The sequence below is a fragment of the Anabas testudineus genome, chromosome 2 (assembly GCF_900324465.2).
Source record: "Anabas testudineus chromosome 2, fAnaTes1.2, whole genome shotgun sequence".
Lineage (NCBI taxonomy): Eukaryota > Metazoa > Chordata > Actinopteri > Anabantiformes > Anabantidae > Anabas > Anabas testudineus.
Genome location: NC_046611.1, coordinates 30,663,330 through 30,679,966, shown reverse-complemented (window position 1 = coordinate 30,679,966; position 16,637 = coordinate 30,663,330). Strand labels below are relative to the sequence as shown.

The window sequence follows — 16,637 nt, the reverse complement described above, 5'->3', positions numbered from 1 at the left end:
TAATCAAAAGCAACTCCCTCAAAGGACTAATTTTAACATAGACCAACATAGTATACAACATGCCAACCTAAATCCCCCTCACAGGTGGTAGGCTATGGTTCAGTCCAATGAGCCATCTTCCTGTATAAAACAGGTCTGTATTCAGGGCCGCGTCCTTTGTCCTCGGCCTGAGAAGATGACCAGCAGCAGCAGCAGCAGCAGCAGCAGCAGCAGCAGCAGCAGCAGCAGCAGCAGCAGCAGCAGCAGCAGCAGCAGCAGCAGCAACAGCAACAGCAACAGCAACTAGCCTTGGCCACCTCTGCACTGGTAACTCAAAATAACACAAATCAACACAGGCAAGAATTATCAAACATAGGATGACAGTACAGAAGATAACTAAATGTGCGCGCTACAGATAGAAACTAATGTACTGGCAAACAAATTAAATAAAGTATATTAAATAAACTTTGACTGTTGTCTTGCTTTACATTCTACAGGTATAAACTTAATCTTTCTAAATGTATAAACTGAATATGATGGTTAAGGTATATAAATCTAAACCAATACCTGAGGTTACCCACAGTTCACTTGTGTGGCAGCAAGTGCGGCCATCACATTCCCCTCCCCTTCAGAGTCTTCGCTGGGAAAGCGAGAAAGATAGTCTGCAGTGGCATTGCTCTTGCCGGGAATGTGCTTCACTGTGAACCGGAATGGCTGCAGAGCCAAGTACCACCGGGTAATCCGTCCATTGGTATATTTCATCCTCTCCAGCCATTGTAATGCCTTATGGTCGGTCTCCAGCATAAACTCCCTCCCAAGGAGGTAATATTTGAAGGAATCCAGGGCCCACTTGATCGCCAAAGCTTCCTTCTCCACGGTTGAATAGCGAGCCTCCCTAGGGAGCAACTTGCGGCTGATGTAAGCAACAGGATGTTGATCTGCTGGTGGTCCCTGTAAAAGCACAGCTCCAATACCCCTTTCCGAGGCATCTGTTTGCAAAACAAAATCCTTCTCAAAATCTGGACTGTGTAGAACTGGGCTCTTACTCAGGGATTGTTGGATATCCTGGAAAGCCGTTACTGCTTCTGCTGGCCACTGCACCTGGTTTGGACACCGCGAGCCAGTCATATCAGTTAGCGGTGCAGCCCTGGCAGAAAAGTTTGGTATGAAGCGATGATAGAAACCTGCCATCCCAAGGAAAGACCTGAGCTGCTTCCTAGTTTGAGGAAGAGGACATGATTTAATAGCATGGACTTTATGAACTTGTGGTTTAATCAACCCACCTCCAATGGTGAAACCAAGGTATTCAGTTTCTGTTCTAGCCAGAGTACATTTCGCTGGATTAACTGTCAGTCCTGCAGAATGTAAACGTTCCAGTACCACCTTCAGATGTCCCAGGTGCTCCTCCCAGGTGGTGCTGTAGACAACAATATCATCAAGATATGCACATGCAAATGCAGTTACGCCACTGAGTACTTGGTCCATCAGTCTCTGAAAAGTTGCTGGAGCCCCATGTAACCCAAATGGCAAAACTGAGAATTGGAAGAGCCCCCAGGGTGTTCGAAAAGCTGTCAGCTCTTGGGACTGGGCTGTTAGGGGCACTTGCCAGTATCCTTTGCAGAGATCAATAGTGGTCAAATATTTTGCTTTTCCCAAACGTTCAATGAGATCATCAATCCGTGGGGTTGGATATGAGTCAAACTTAGAAATAGAGTTAAGATACCTGAAATCAATACAAAATCGGATTGTTCCATCCTTCTTGGGCACTAAAACAATCGGATTACACCACTCACTTTTTGAAGGCTTGATAATCCCTAGCGACAGCATAAGGTCCACCTCCCTTTTCAGTGACACAAGAAGACGCTCTGGTATCCGATAACTCATGCGTCGTACAGCTGCCTTGTCCTTTAACACAATCTCATGTTCCACAAGTTCTGTGCGGCCTGGGTATTCTTGAAATATTTCTGGATTAAGCAACATTTTCACCTGAGCCTGCTTTTCTTCAGAAAGATGACTCACATCCAACTCTGAAGATTCTGGTGACGGCAGGTATTGATCATCCATTTCCTCCTCCTCTTTCACACTTTGGATCAGCAACACCTCGGCACCCTCCTTCACTCTTGGAATCCATTCTTTCAGAAGGTTCACATGAAGAACACGGCTGGATTGCTTACGCCCTGGAGTAGAGATTTTATAAGTGGTGGGTCCAAGTTTCTTCTCCACCACAAAAGGCCCCTGCCACTTTGCCAGCAACTTACTGTCACTGGTAGGTAGCATAACCAGGACCTTCTGACCTGGTTCAAAGCTTCTCTGGCGGGCTGACTTGTCATACCAGGTTTTCTGGCATTTCTGGGCCTCCTTCATGTGTGCCTGGGCTAATTCACTCCTTTTCTGTAGTTTTTCTCTCATCTGAAGAACAAAAGAAATCACATTAACAGGCTCCACCCCATCCTGGTCTCCTTCCCACGTCTCTCTAAGTAAGGTCAACGGTCCCCTTACCTCATGCCCATAGAGCAGTTCAAAAGGGGAGAAGCCAGTGGAGGCCTGAGGTACCTCCCTGTAGGCAAAGAGAACATAAGGAAGCCACCGATCCCAGTCAGATCCAGTCTCATTCACAAACTTACGGAGCATTTGTTTAAGAGTCTGGTTGAAGCGCTCTGTCAGTCCATCTGTCTGTGGATGATAAGGAGTGGTCCGTACACTCACAATGCCCAGCAGCTTGTAAACCTGCTTCAGAAGTGTAGACATGTAGTTAGTACCTTGGTCTGTCAAGATCTCACGGGGAAAACCCACTCTTGAGAAGAACTGAACTAATGAGAATGCTACAGCTTTTGCTTTAACAGATTTTAGTGGGAACACTTCTGGGTATTTAGTAGCATAATCTGTGATAACCAGCATGTAACGATTTCCTGCTTTGCTTTTCTCCGCTGGACCCACAATGTCCATCCCCAGGCGTTCAAACGGGGTCCCAATGATTGGGAGGGGGTGCAATGGAGCTCTGGAAGGGACTCTAGCAAAAGTCTTCTGACACTGAGGGCAGCTCTTACAGAACTGGGCAACATCTCTATGCAAGCCTGGCCAGTAAAAATGGCGCCTAATTCGAGCAGTGGTCTTGTGTTTCCCCAGGTGGCCAGCCCAAGGAATAGAATGTCCCAGGTTAAGTATAATATCCCGGGCTTCTTGAGGGACCACTAGCTGCTTCGTCTGGCCCTGCTGATGATAAAGAATCCCATTCTGCAGAAAGTATTCCTCTTTGTTATCAGGCTCAGTCCCTAGCCCCGTCTCCCCTGCAGTCAATAAACAGGTGGACAAAGTCGGATCATTCTGCTGCATTTCAATTATATTGGTAGGTAACGGGAAGCCCAAAGGCATGTCTGGAGCAGTCGCAACCGATGAATCTACAGCAGTGCGTTTAAGTTTTTCTGTTCTCCTTTGGCTTCGTGACTTGCGAGACTTCCCGGGTTGCATCTCCAGCTCAGCAGCGTAAAAAGGCAACGCACTAAGAGTTGGAGAATGCTCCTGCACATGCTTTGCTTGTGCTCTGGTAACTGCAACATTGCAGTGGTGTTCTGTGCCTAATAAATCAACAAGAACTGGCAGATCATGGCCCAAAACCACTGGAAAGGGCAAATTATCAGCAACTCCCACATTCAGTAGATAAGTCTGCCCTTGCACTTCAACATAGAGATCAGCAGTGGGGTATGGCTTCTCATCACCATGTACACAACAGATTGGAATGGTCTCGAGAGTACAAACAACATTTGATGGTACATACTGCCTGTGTACAAGAGTCTGAGTACTACCTGTATCAATCAAGGCTCGAAGTTTTTCTCCATTGATCTTTACGGTTATCATTTTCATAAACTGGTTACTCTTACAGGCCACATTCTGATTCTGACGTGGAACAAAACACATTTGAGTGAGTTTAGTTGGATTCTTTGGACATAATGGTTTGATGTGACCTTCCTGTCCACATAAATAACAGATTGGTGCTTTGCCAGAGAGTTTTGCTGGTGCATTGGCCTGCTGATTCTCCTTTACAGGAGTCTTACCCGCTCCTGACATTGGCCTCGGTGGTTGATAAGTGGATATAGGCCTGCGAGTGTCTTTAGATGTCTTCCAAGCGATGTTGCTCCATGGTTGGTTCCTTTTCCGTGCAGCCACAAACACTTCAGCCAAATTGGCTGCCTCAGCAGCTGACTTAGGTCCATGTTCCTTAATCCAAACCTGCAGCTCAGGGCATAACATTCTCAAATATTGTTCCAGTATAATGAGTTCACCGATTTCTTGGAGTGTTTTACCTTTGGGTTGGATCCATTTTCCATACATCTCTTTTAGCCTCACATACAACTCCTTGGGACTCTCCCTGGATCCAACATCTAGGGAGCGAAATCTCTGCCTGTAACACTCAGGATTAATGTCATATTTTTGCAAAATGGCAGTTTTCACCTTATCATAATCCAGAGAGTCATCCACATCCATGTTGACGTAGGCACCTCTGGCCCTACCAGTGAGCAATGGTATTAGGCGAAAGACCCAGTCCGCTTTTAACCACCGACATGCTGTCGCAATTCTTTCAAATGTAATCAGGAAGTGTTCAACATCATCACTTTCTGTTAATTTTTCTAATCTTGGATCAACAGAAAATCGAGACTGACCTGAGGCCGCATGGGGTTGGCAAACATTTTCTGGGGAAGGTGTGGCTTGGGCCTGTGAAGCATGGTCATCCACACTGGAAGTCTCCAAGGGATCCAGCACGGTTGGAGAGATTGCTGGAATGGGAGACGTACGCACCTGCACCTCCATTTGCAAGAGCTGGAACTGATGTTGTAGTGTCTTAAGCCGATGCTCCTGTCGCATGGCTTCCTCTTTCAGTCGTAACTCACGGGCCTCCTGCTGCCCCATGAAGGCCTGCAGGATGCCAGCCAAGTCTTTCAGTGATGGCTCTCCAGCTCCTTCACCTTTAGTAGTAGAAGCCACTCCACAACCTTCAGTCTCCGTCTCATCTTCCTGATCCACGTGATTTCCCTGTCCACTGTGTGGGTCTCTGTTCTCTGCTTGACTTCTTGTTCTTCCTCCACGCTGCATGGCTCACAGCACAAATTGTCGAGTCATGATGAGAAAAGAGGAAAAAAAAACACCTGTATCCTCAACCAGTTGATCCCACTTCTGACACCATATGTAAGGGACCAAGCAGCCAGGCAAGAGGAAACACAGGTAGATTGTCAAAAAAGGAATTTATTTATCCAAAAATGTGAGGGAAAAATGACACAAAATATTTAAGAAGTCTTAGGGCCCATAAAAGAGGTCAACAAAAGAAACCACATATAACGAAATAGACTAGACAAACCTAACTTTAACTGAATAAACAGACTAACAAAAACCAACTGACCTACCTAAAGGAACACACGAGGGAACATATATAATGGCTGATCAGACCATTTGACACACACAGGGGGTAACTACAAACAACTAGTACTACCAAAAACCCCAAAACCCACTAACATAACAGTAAGTCTTTTCAGTTGTAAATAATTAAACAATTAATCAAAAGCAACTCCCTCAAAGGACTAATTTTAACATAGACCAACATAGTATACAACATGCCAACCTAAATCCCCCTCACAGGTGGTAGGCTATGGTTCAGTCCAATGAGCCATCTTCCTGTATAAAACAGGTCTGTATTCAGGGCCGCGTCCTTTGTCCTCGGCCTGAGAAGATGACCAGCAGCAGCAGCAGCAGCAGCAGCAGCAGCAGCAGCAGCAGCAGCAGCAGCAGCAGCAGCAGCAACAGCAACTAGCCTTGGCCACCTCTGCACTGGTAACTCAAAATAACACAAATCAACACAGGCAAGAATTATCAAACATAGGATGACAGTACAGAAGATAACTAAATGTGCGCGCTACAGATAGAAACTAATGTACTGGCAAACAAATTAAATAAAGTATATTAAATAAACTTTGACTGTTGTCTTGCTTTACATTCTACAGGTATAAACTTAATCTTTCTAAATGTATAAACTGAATATGATGGTTAAGGTATATAAATCTAAACCAATACCTGAGGTTACCCACAGTTCACTTGTGTGGCAGCAAGTGCGGCCATCACAGTAGCTAAATTATCAAAGGCAAGAAGCAAACGAATAAGAAAAATGTGCCAAGTCTCAGAAATCAGGTATGAAGTGATTATCAGTCTTGTTTTCATCTTTGAGTTTCTTCCTAAGTTGGGTTGTGGAGCAAGTGTCTGTAAAAAGGTTGAGAAAGAAGGATAAAGGATCAAGAGGAATCTTTACAATTTAATGTGGAATTTGCCTCCATGAATTTAGATTATAACTCCGAGAACACTGTCAGGCTCAATACAGGTTAAAGAAAAATAGATCAAAATAGACAGCAGCAAATCCAATATAACATACATTTGTCTCCCTCATAAACTAGCACCTACATTACTTGCAATGCAACCTGAGTGCCAATGGTTCATCCAGAGATTTGAGTGTATTAAGCTGGTAGCAGCTAATGTACTGTAGCCTTGAGCCTTGAGCGTGCTACAGAAGGTCTGATTCAATTCAATTGAATTCAATTCAATTTTATTTGTATAGCACCAAATCACGACAGAAGTCATCTCAAGGCACTTTGCAGCGCATAAGGTTTAAGACCTTACAAAATATAACTGTATACTTGAGCAGCACTGGGCGACAGTGGAGAGTAACAACTCGCTTTAGAGGTAGAAACCTGCAGTACAACCAGGCTCAGGGTGGATGGTCATCTGCCTCGACCAGCTGGTTGATAAGCTCATTTCTTTCCAACTCACACAACCCCAGATTTCTAATCATTGTCAACCTTTTAGTCTTCAGACCCAACCAGTGCTGCTGAAGTGGCATCATGTGTGGACATTTATCAGATTTCAGGAGGTTGTTTTTCATATTCAGTAATACCCACCAACTCTCTTGGAAACAAGGACTTTGATGTGTAAAATAGATTTCCTCTTAAACCAACTTGAGTGCTATGGAGGCACAATGCATGAATCCTTTTATATGCATCATGGGTTATTTACAGTTTAACTACAAACAAGACAACATTCTTTCTGAATCTTTATGCTTTTATACAAGTATGACTGTATAATACAGAACTTATATGCTGTGTGTGAATGTTGATGTTACCTTGATGTTACCTACCTAAGCTAAAGCTGAGGTAGTTGTAACTTGTTCTGTGAAAAGAAATGCACTACAATGGTTGGGTGAAACTCTTGATGCATCATAAGTCCTTCTAAGCTACACTAGGTCGGTTTGTTACAGACATACTATTTAAAGTATTTATCTTGTGTTGTTTTCCTGTACAACAGTTGTTGAGAGGTACTTTGTAGGTATTATGTGTAGTTTTGTTACTATTGATCAACCTTGATTTCTCAAGTTGTGTTCAGGGTTACTGTAACTTGTAAGTGAAGTGCTGTATTTTTTACAGTTTGTGGTTTGGGGACAACAATTATTTGTTTGTTGTTGCTTTGAATCATGTTTGGATTATTTTTGTTGCTCCAGCATTTTCTGCTGTCTGAACCTTATATGAAGGTTTGACAAACATCACAATAGTCATGCTAATCTGAGGATCTACTAAAGCTCACATGAGCCTCAGCTGAACTTGGGTTATGCATTCAGAGTCAAGTTCTGGGTAAAAAGATTCAGGGCTGGTGTGAAGAGAAGTCTATTTTCAAAGGGATAATAGAGCTCTGACAAGCAATGTAAATATAACAGTGCATCAGACATAGCAGAGCTCTTACACAGTAAATAACGTCTATATAGCTAAGTTCAGTGCAAGTAAAAATGTATGCTAGGGGAGTAGTCAGAAGCCAAATTACACCAGAGGAGAGGAAGTGTCTGTGAAGAGTCCTCCAGGTCATGGTTAAGCCAAACAGGCTGCTGAGTGGCAACTGGATGTGCTTTAAGTTCTCTCTTTGAAAGGCTTCATCAGTATGGATTGGCTGGAGTAGCAGGCTTGTGGATTCTGTCAAGTCATTAAGTAATTAACATTTTAATGGCCACCTGTGGGTTATTGTTGTTCCAACCAACCTGTCTTTCATGTTGCTATTTAGATGGGGTCTAAGTGATCCAAAACTTCCACCCTTTGACAAATACATCATGTTTTGTTCTTTGAGAGATAAAAAAAAAAAAACAACTTAATCACAGCTACCATATGTATAATTTGCTAACTACACAATGCAAGTGTTTTCAGTGTTGTGAAATGTCACAGTGTTCTTGGTTAGTAGAGCTTTCAGAGGATGAGTAGCCATTTCCACTCCACTCCTCACAAAGTGAAATAAGGTAAAATCCTAAGAATGCCCCCCCTTTGCTTAACGCTTCTGACTTCTAACATTTAGCTATTGAACCCACTGCCCTCTTGTGATCTTATTTACAACCATTTTGAATAATATCACAGCATTACATGTATGTAGAGGTTCTCAGTTATCCAGGCCATAGTATTTCCAAAAGGATATTTGACATTTTCCATGTATAAAATGGAGAAACCACATTGAAAGGCAGTTCTGTTATCAGCACATCCATAATTATACTCCAGATAGGACAAACTGCACTTTCTGAAACATCAGTATGCCCTTTGTGTTGTTACTGCACTTGTTTTTCTCTTTCCAGATGTAGTACATACATTTGTCGCACCTAGTCACAAACTTACTCCCTCTTGTCTGCATTCCTTTCGTCTGTTTTCCCATCCTTTCTTCCAGACCTGGTCAGACCTACCTGCAGCTCATTAGCTCATCAACACTCCCTGTACAGGCCACCAGCCAACACTCACTAACTATTAGTACATGCTCTAAAATAATAACAAACAAACAAACAAACAGATAGACGTGCTCCTCTGCAGAAACAATCTGTTTTAAATATTGTTGTTTGCAAAGCTTCACCTGCAGCTCGTTGTTATCTGCCTTGCTTGTTTGTGACCTGTTTGGTTCACATCTTTGGCTACATTTGAAGAAAACAGGATCTTGCCATTCTGAAGCCAGTGAGTAACTAAGTACATTTCATTTTTAGGTCCTTCTGTTTCTATCTTCTGTTACTTTAACTGTTATGCCATTATTGTTTAGAGGAAAAATTCTATACGTTTACTCCTCTAAATTTATTTTACTAGTTACTTTTTGGACATGTAAATTCTTGGAATTTAACCTTTGGTCTACACTGCACTTGATGTTCCACCCATCCATCCATTATCCTAACTACTTTTTAAGTAAAGGGCTGCGGTGTCATTGGGTGTGAGGTGGGGTACATAATGAACAGATCTAGATCACAGGAGTAGAATTAACATCAATTTCAAGAAGAGTACGTCTGTTTGTTTGTTTGTTTGTTTGTTTGTTTTTTTAGAGCATGCACTAGTAGTTAGTACTTTAACCTGAGTAAAGATTTTTAAGTGGTGCTTTTAATTTTAGTGAAGGAGCTTTTAGACACTACTTGCCCTCTGGAGTACTACGTTTGTGTAATTCTAGCATCATAGGTTTTTATTATGTAACAGCAGGTTCTGCTCTTTCACGTGCAATATGATTTGACTCATAGCTTCACAGACTAAGCATAACTGCAGTTTCAATCCTCTTGTGTTGCATTGTGTGATAATATATGAAATAAGTGGCAGCAATTCAGTTTTCAAAACATTTTAATGAATGTTTTGAAAATAATAATATTTAATAATAGTCTTCTGTAAAGCTAATAGCAAAATATGTGACCTAACAGTACAGAGTGATGCAAAGGCAAAGTTATAGCTGCTTTTACTGGGATGAGTTCTTGAAAAACATTTCTACTATTCAAATTTAAAGCACCGGCTTAGAAGAGATCTGTTGCTCCACTACTGTTATCTAACCATGTTTCAGTTGAAAGCATGAAATTCTGATTGTCTGGGGTAATAAGATCATTAACTAAAAATTACTTGTTGGAGGGGGATCTGATACTGAGCGGTGCTTTGTAGTATTAATGGACGCCCCCAGAGCAGTCTGACATTGACAGAGCAGATAACAGGTTAGGGAGATTTGGAGCTTGAGTTCAGAGCATCTCACTCATTACTATATTACCCATCAGAACAGAACAGAATAAGCTACAGGCATACTGGGCTCCGGCTTGCTCTGGAAATACTCATGAGTGCAATTGTTAATGCTGCAGGGAGCAAAGATACAACACTGAAGGCTTACTGCATTTGTGTACTCTGTAATCACTTCCACTGACTGGATGTGCTGTGCTTTGTACATAGGAGGAAAATGAAGGACTATTGTGATGCTGGCCATAGTGAGGAGTTCAAGGGCAGGGATGGGGGATTTGATAATGTATGCCTGCAGTAAAGGCATATGTCACAGCTGGCCTGGGACTCACAGCCAATGCTGGCAGAGGTTGCCAAGGGGTTGCTTTGTGAGGAGAGGTTTAGTTTCAGAAGTTGTACAGTACATAACCATCACATCTCAGTTCTATTATCCCCCCAGTGAGGGTTATTTCAGGCTTTTATGAAAATTGCAGCATTGACAAGGACTCACCCAGCTCAACTGACATGTCAACCACTGGCAAAGAAAGGTTGCATATGGATGGAACCTTCTTAACACTCAATTGACTGACACAGAGGCTGACAGCTGCCTCTGATGTATGGACTCTACACTACCACTGTTACTGAAGCTGACATATTTTCCTCAAAGCTTTTACCTCTATAAAGGGCAAGATTGATCGCAGGCATTCACAATTTTCTCTCTTCACCTATCTGCATGTGTGCCTGTTTGCTTGGCTTCACTAAGTCTTTGCACTATTCTATAAATAATAATGCACAGTAAATAACAATTAAAAATAAAGTTGTTGACACCCCTTTTAAGTGTTATCTCATTAACACTGCTAAATGTATTATTATTTATTTATTTATTGATAAATGTATAGTGAATGATGTTGGCCAGATTTCCATGAAATCTGAAGGAAATTGTCAGGACCTTAAGGCCAAAAATGGAAGTTTATAAAAATGAAAATGAATGCAATATTTCACTGTGCCTTTTAATTTGTTGTTTCATCTTAAGCTTAGGGGCTGAGTACAACATGCAGTTTTCTATGTGCTGAATAATCATATTGCTTTTTTCATCAGACATCAGGTTCTACCAAAATATTGCTTATAAAATATGCTCATCTGCTTTATAATCAAGCAAAAATCTGACATTAGTAACATGTACGTTTAATGCTTATTAAGCATTAACACCATCACCATAAGTTAAGCTATTGTATATTCTTATGGGTCATCAAATTATGGGCATTATCGAAAAGGGTAAATTAGAGACAGTGCACCTCACAGATCATGAGATCATGTGTTTGAGTATGCTGGGTTGCCTCTGGGTTTAGTTTCCTCATACATGTCGTTGAGTTAATATGTCTAAATTAAAGGCACAGCCTGAATGACCTCAGTGGAGGCTATGGCACTGAGTAAGCTGCACATTTTCTTCTGTCTTAAAGCAGATATTTAATGTATTTGTATACTGTCAAGATACAAACATGCATCAGTGGATTGGAAAATTGTTGATTTTTTGCACCAAGATATTAGTAGAAAGCAATGACATTAGTCGTATCTGTCTGTAGTGGAATCCCTCCTCCTGGTCCGAATTGAACTTTTGGCTTGTTTTTCAGCATTACATCATTAGACATTTTTCTCTGGTGCATTTTGTGAATCTTTGGCTTTTGAGACAACAATATTCATTGTTTAGGTTTTTTTCTTTATTTGTTTTGTTGACAGTTCAGGTTTCTTGTTGAGTTACCATGACATGGAAACTTAAAAAAGATATGATGTGAAAAGAAAGCTAGTGTAAAGGATAAAATGAAAATGCTGTAGGCCATTAGTGTTCTGAATCTGCTCTCAAACTGAATTTATGTTTGTGTACAAACACTGATGAAGTTGTAGCTAATCCAATCCATTATTGTGACAGATGTGGTTGCACAAATTCCATCCTAGACCTATTTCTTGCTGTCATCTTTAATATAGTACACATTGCAAACAGAATAACATGTTAGAACTAGATATATATTGATGATGATTTCTGATGAATGTGTGTATGCATCTGTCAATACATCAACAGACTTTGATTCATCTTGTGAAACACTATTGTACCTGGCAGTAAACTGTATGAAATATGCTGAGCCATATGTGTTGTTACCCTTTGTTGTAAGTGGTTGAGTGTCTAGAGACTGGTGAAGAACAGGCCAGGACAAGATCTAGGGGGAAATGGGCAGTAGATGTTTAGGTGGAATGCGCAGGAAAAAAACAAAAAAAAACAAAAAACAACTGAAAATCAGCAAAAGAAAAAAAAGGCCTCACGACCACAAGCTCCCAGATAAGCATGATGATCCAGGTTGAGGTATGATGTCTCAATGAAGAAAATAAAGTTGGCAGTTGAAGGGCTGGAGTGAACCAAAGGTCTGCACAAGTAAGCATGGATCTAAAAGACAGTGTTAGATGAGGCAGATATGGCGAATTGACCATACTTGCAGACAGGATCCGAAAGTGACAGAGGATGAGCGGGGATACCAGGAGATGGGAGTCCTGGAAGGTGAAGGTGTGTAGGGCTAATTTGTTGATACAAGTTTGGTAAGTATAAAGACTGGAAGTGAACTGTGAACAATGGAGACTGAGAGAGAGCAACTATATCCAGAAGCAGAGGTCAGGTTAGAAATAAGGATAATCCACAGTTACACAGTCACAGAAAGGCTGACAGAATTCAAAATCTACAATCCAGAAAAGGGGCAGAAAACAAGTCAAATCAGGCAAAGACTTGATGACTAGGTTGAGACAGGAATTGACTGGTCAACAGGCAGGTTAGGTTAGCAACACGGTGCGGATGGCTGGAGTGTGGCATCGGTAGAAGTAACACAACCTGGCATATGTGAGAAGACTGCAGTCCTGCTTATAAAGGGAAGGGCTATGCACACGTTTAGCATTTCTTTTTAGCTCTGGTTTGTTACAGGAGGGGGCTGGAAAAAAACCCACATAGCAAGCTATGTGGGAAGAAATGTACCATGGCCTGTATCCTATCTGGTGGCAACACAGCTCTCACCCAATGGAGGTACAGGTGGCAGCATGACAAAGTCTTCCTGGCTCTAGCGAACATCTTGGAGAATAATAGATACAAGAAACAGCGTACCCATGGGATTCCAACACCACCCATCCAGTTCATCAGGGTGGGCCCGAAGTATCCTTAAAAAGATGATGTAGGCACAAGAAGAACATTCAAACACAGGAAAAGTCCAGTCATTCGTTAAATTCCTTTCTTTTTTTTGACTCTTTAAATATGGTAAAGGCTCTTTTCATAGTCAGTCCATTTTTTCTGTGGCAGAAGTAACTGGATTTCCCCCAATTTACAAATGAATTCTCTTCTTTTTCCCTCACATGGTACTTCATGCCTATACAGCTCTCTGTCTGCATGTATGTGTGCACTGTGTTAGGAGTGATGCATCTTCATCCCTGCATTGGGGATTCTGGCAGGCGAGAGGAGAAAAGGAAGATGGAGAGACAGAATTGGGCCAGTGAGTGGCAGAGATCCCCGCAGCCTCAGTCAGAGTGCTGAATGTCTGAGGAGGGACTAGAGGCCCCTCAGCAAATACTGACATCACTCGGCTTCCTCACATCTGGCAAGACGAGCCCATGTAAATATTACATCCATATCCACACGCACACATGCTGACAAATATGCCTGCACTCACACACTGCATGAGTAAAAATTGAGCAGCAATGACGCTGTGGTAGACTGAACTATCACCTTCAGTTACTCATCATTAAAGGCACACAGGCACTAGTGTGGAACAGAAAAGAAAGAGGTAGTACAGACTGTAACAGTTTCAGCCACCGCAGCACATTTGGTTTGAAATGAAACAAAGTGCTGACGTTTAGATTTAAAAAAGAAGGTTTTGGTTCAATACTCATCGAATCTTATTTCTAGACAATCCTGTAGCATCCCTCAAGTTCTACTCACCAAGTAATTGCTGAAATGTGGGAATTTGGTGAACCTCCTGTAAAGAAGGCAGACTAGTAACTAGAAACACGAGTTAGAAAACCAGTCAGATTGTAGAATAACTTATTTTAAAGTCAGGTTCAGGTCAGGTTCTTATCATGAGACTGATATAACCATATTCCCAGTATTCTAGTGTCTTGTTTAGTCTTACATTACTGTAAAGCTAATGTGATATGATGTAATGCTAATGTAATATTAGCTTCTGTCAGACATGTACAGGAATATTTGGGGGACTTCAGGGACCTGTTTTTAAGCCCCAAAAATCACAGTCACAAGATATCCTTTGTAATTTTCATCAGACTGTGATGGACAATAAGTGTCAATCCTCATCCCTGGAGTATGTGGATAGGTAGAAAAAAAAAACACAGGGTAGTCCATTTCAGCAGACATGTGGAACATTGCTTAACTTGTGTAAGAAAGTGACATCATCCAGCAATCCACTACTTCACATGCATGACCATATTATTGATTGATTCTCTGTGTGGAGTTTGTATGTTGTTTGCATGTTCTCCTCATGCCTGAGTAAGCACTTTGGGTACGCTGGTTTCCTCCCACAGTTCAAAGTCATACAGTTAGAGTACAGGTAGGCAATTACCTAATAGTAGGCAATTGCACCCTCTGGTCCAGTGACATATAGCATAGGCTCCTGCACACTACTCCTGACCCTAAGAAAATAAGCAGTACAGACAATAGATGGATGGATGAATATTTGCCTACAGATCGTCATAACATAAGGTAAAACAACAGTGGCCTTAATAACTTTCCAGATAAACCTGAGTCCCCCACTGTACCCAAAGAAAGACCCCACCACTAATACAGCCCCTTTAATTATTTTAACACTGGGCAGATGCTGTCCTGAACATCCTCTTAGCCTGCATAAGTATGTACGTGTTGTAGAGTATGGTTATTCACAATGGCCTAAGTTATGTTTCAGTGACCATGTACTGAGTCTTAAAGATACAGAAGTATAAATACATTAAGTGTACAATCACTATACAATCAGCAACAACAGAATAACAAGAAAGAAAGTTATGTATTATACCTTACAAATACAGCTTCCCTTTTGCAAAAGCACTCATAAAATGTAAGTGGAATGTAGCTTACCCATACTGCACCATTGCTAGTTCTCGTCTCTGTGGCTGGCTTGTTCAGTCACACATGGCCACATATCTAATTTCACATTACAAGTAACAGCACAGTAAATTCAATTTGTTTTTGTTTCCCTGCCATTTAGTGCCATTTCCATAAAATGAGAGTGGCTGACATCCAAAATCAATGGCTGTTTCCAAACCCCCAAGACTAATGGGGTAGATAGCAAAAACCGCAAGTTAATTGTTCAGGAATGTCCTTGAAAATTGTGTGTCAGCCTCTCTCTCTGTCTCTTGCTCATTCTCTGTCCTTAACCCTCTCTCTACTATTTACACTGTGTTCTTGACTGCTTCTTGACGAACAATTTCATGCAGGCTTTGTAATGACATAGATTTGAAATTTTTTCAGTCACACTTAGCTGAGCCCAAACTAGAACCCGGGTGTTCCAATAATTTACAGATACTGCATTGCAATTTACAAAAACGTTTCTCCCACAAAGAAGCTATGTGACAGGCACACCGCCAATTGCTTTGACTTATGTGTACGCAACAAAAAACTTGATCAACTAGTCACTCAGCATTCTTTCTCTTTCTGTCAAGGTTGTGACCAAAGAAAACTACACACTGATAAAAGTCCTGAAACAAACTAACAAAAAGTCTGTCACAGTTTTCAACAGCAGACACAATAATGGCCATTTTGTCCTCTGTGCCTGATGTGTTTGTGAGGTTCAGTTCAAGACATAATGATGTCATCTTCCTCAGTGTTCAAATTAATTTCTGTTAGTAATTGAATTGAGGAACAACTCTGCACTTCTTTTATATACTATGCACATACTTTATCTATCAACCTAGATATCACCATACAGTACCTTGGGATGTGATTATTATTTGGTGCATGAATCACTTTGCTTTGGTATGCACCATGAATCAAATAATTAAAAGTCAGACATGCCTTCCTGCCAAAATCTGTGTTGAACACAGCAGATGTGTGTGCACTATCTTCAACAATTAATGTGTTTGTGCTTGCATAAGCCCTGCTGCTGTCTGCACTGTTGCTCTCTAAACCTGCTATTGATGCTGTGAACCAGTCTACAGGAAGACATGTGAGGGCTACTATAGAAGAATAAAGCAGGCGTAGCTGAACGTGATGGTTCAGTATCAAAAAGCTTACAATGTCCATATGTACCATATATGTTATACTCTAAAAATGCTGAATTTAACTTGCTTTTATGTTCCTTTCAGAATTATATATATATATATATATATATATATATATATATATATATATATATATATATGTTTTTTTCAGACCAATGGGTCATTAAGTATTAAGGACTGTGCAGTGTCTGCACATTCACAAATCACAGACTTAATTGTGGTTGGGGCCCAGTATTAACACATGTAGAGGTTTTGTTCTGCCTCTGTAGTAAGAGAAGAGTAATAGTCTCTTAGTTAGTTAGAATGTCTACTCAACTGGCCCATATATATCTGAAATGGCAAAGATACATAAGAAATCAGCACAACAAAAGTCTGTGGTGCCATTTAGTTTAGGATTATTGTGGT

General features: G+C 41.2%; 1 protein-coding gene across 1 annotated transcript; it reads right to left on the bottom strand.

The window, feature by feature from the left end:
• Positions 1-544: 544 nt before the first annotated feature.
• On the bottom strand, positions 545-10,507 carry LOC117152825. The gene is made up of 4 exons (XM_033325860.1): positions 10,473-10,507; positions 8,887-8,923; positions 2,479-5,070; positions 545-2,388 (listed from the first exon to the last, which is right to left on the bottom strand). Exons 1-4 carry the CDS (start codon positions 10,505-10,507, stop codon positions 553-555), a joined length of 4,500 nt encoding a protein of 1,499 aa, XP_033181751.1. The 3' UTR covers positions 545-552.
• Positions 10,508-16,637: the final 6,130 nt, after the last annotated feature.

What these genes read in the sequence shown, in the direction of transcription:
- LOC117152825 (XM_033325860.1), bottom strand. Translation starts at nt 10,507, where the DNA reads ATGTCAGTTGAGCTGGGTGAGTCCTTGTCAATGCT. An exon ending in GGTGAGTCCTTGTCAATGCT is followed by an intron (nt 8,924 to 10,472) that starts GCAATTTTCATA and finishes TGAACCAAACAG; the next exon opens with GTCACAAACAAGCAAGGCAG. An exon ending in CAGATAACAACGAGCTGCAG is followed by an intron (nt 5,071 to 8,886) that starts GTGAAGCTTTGC and finishes TTTGTGCTGTGA; the next exon opens with GCCATGCAGCGTGGAGGAAG.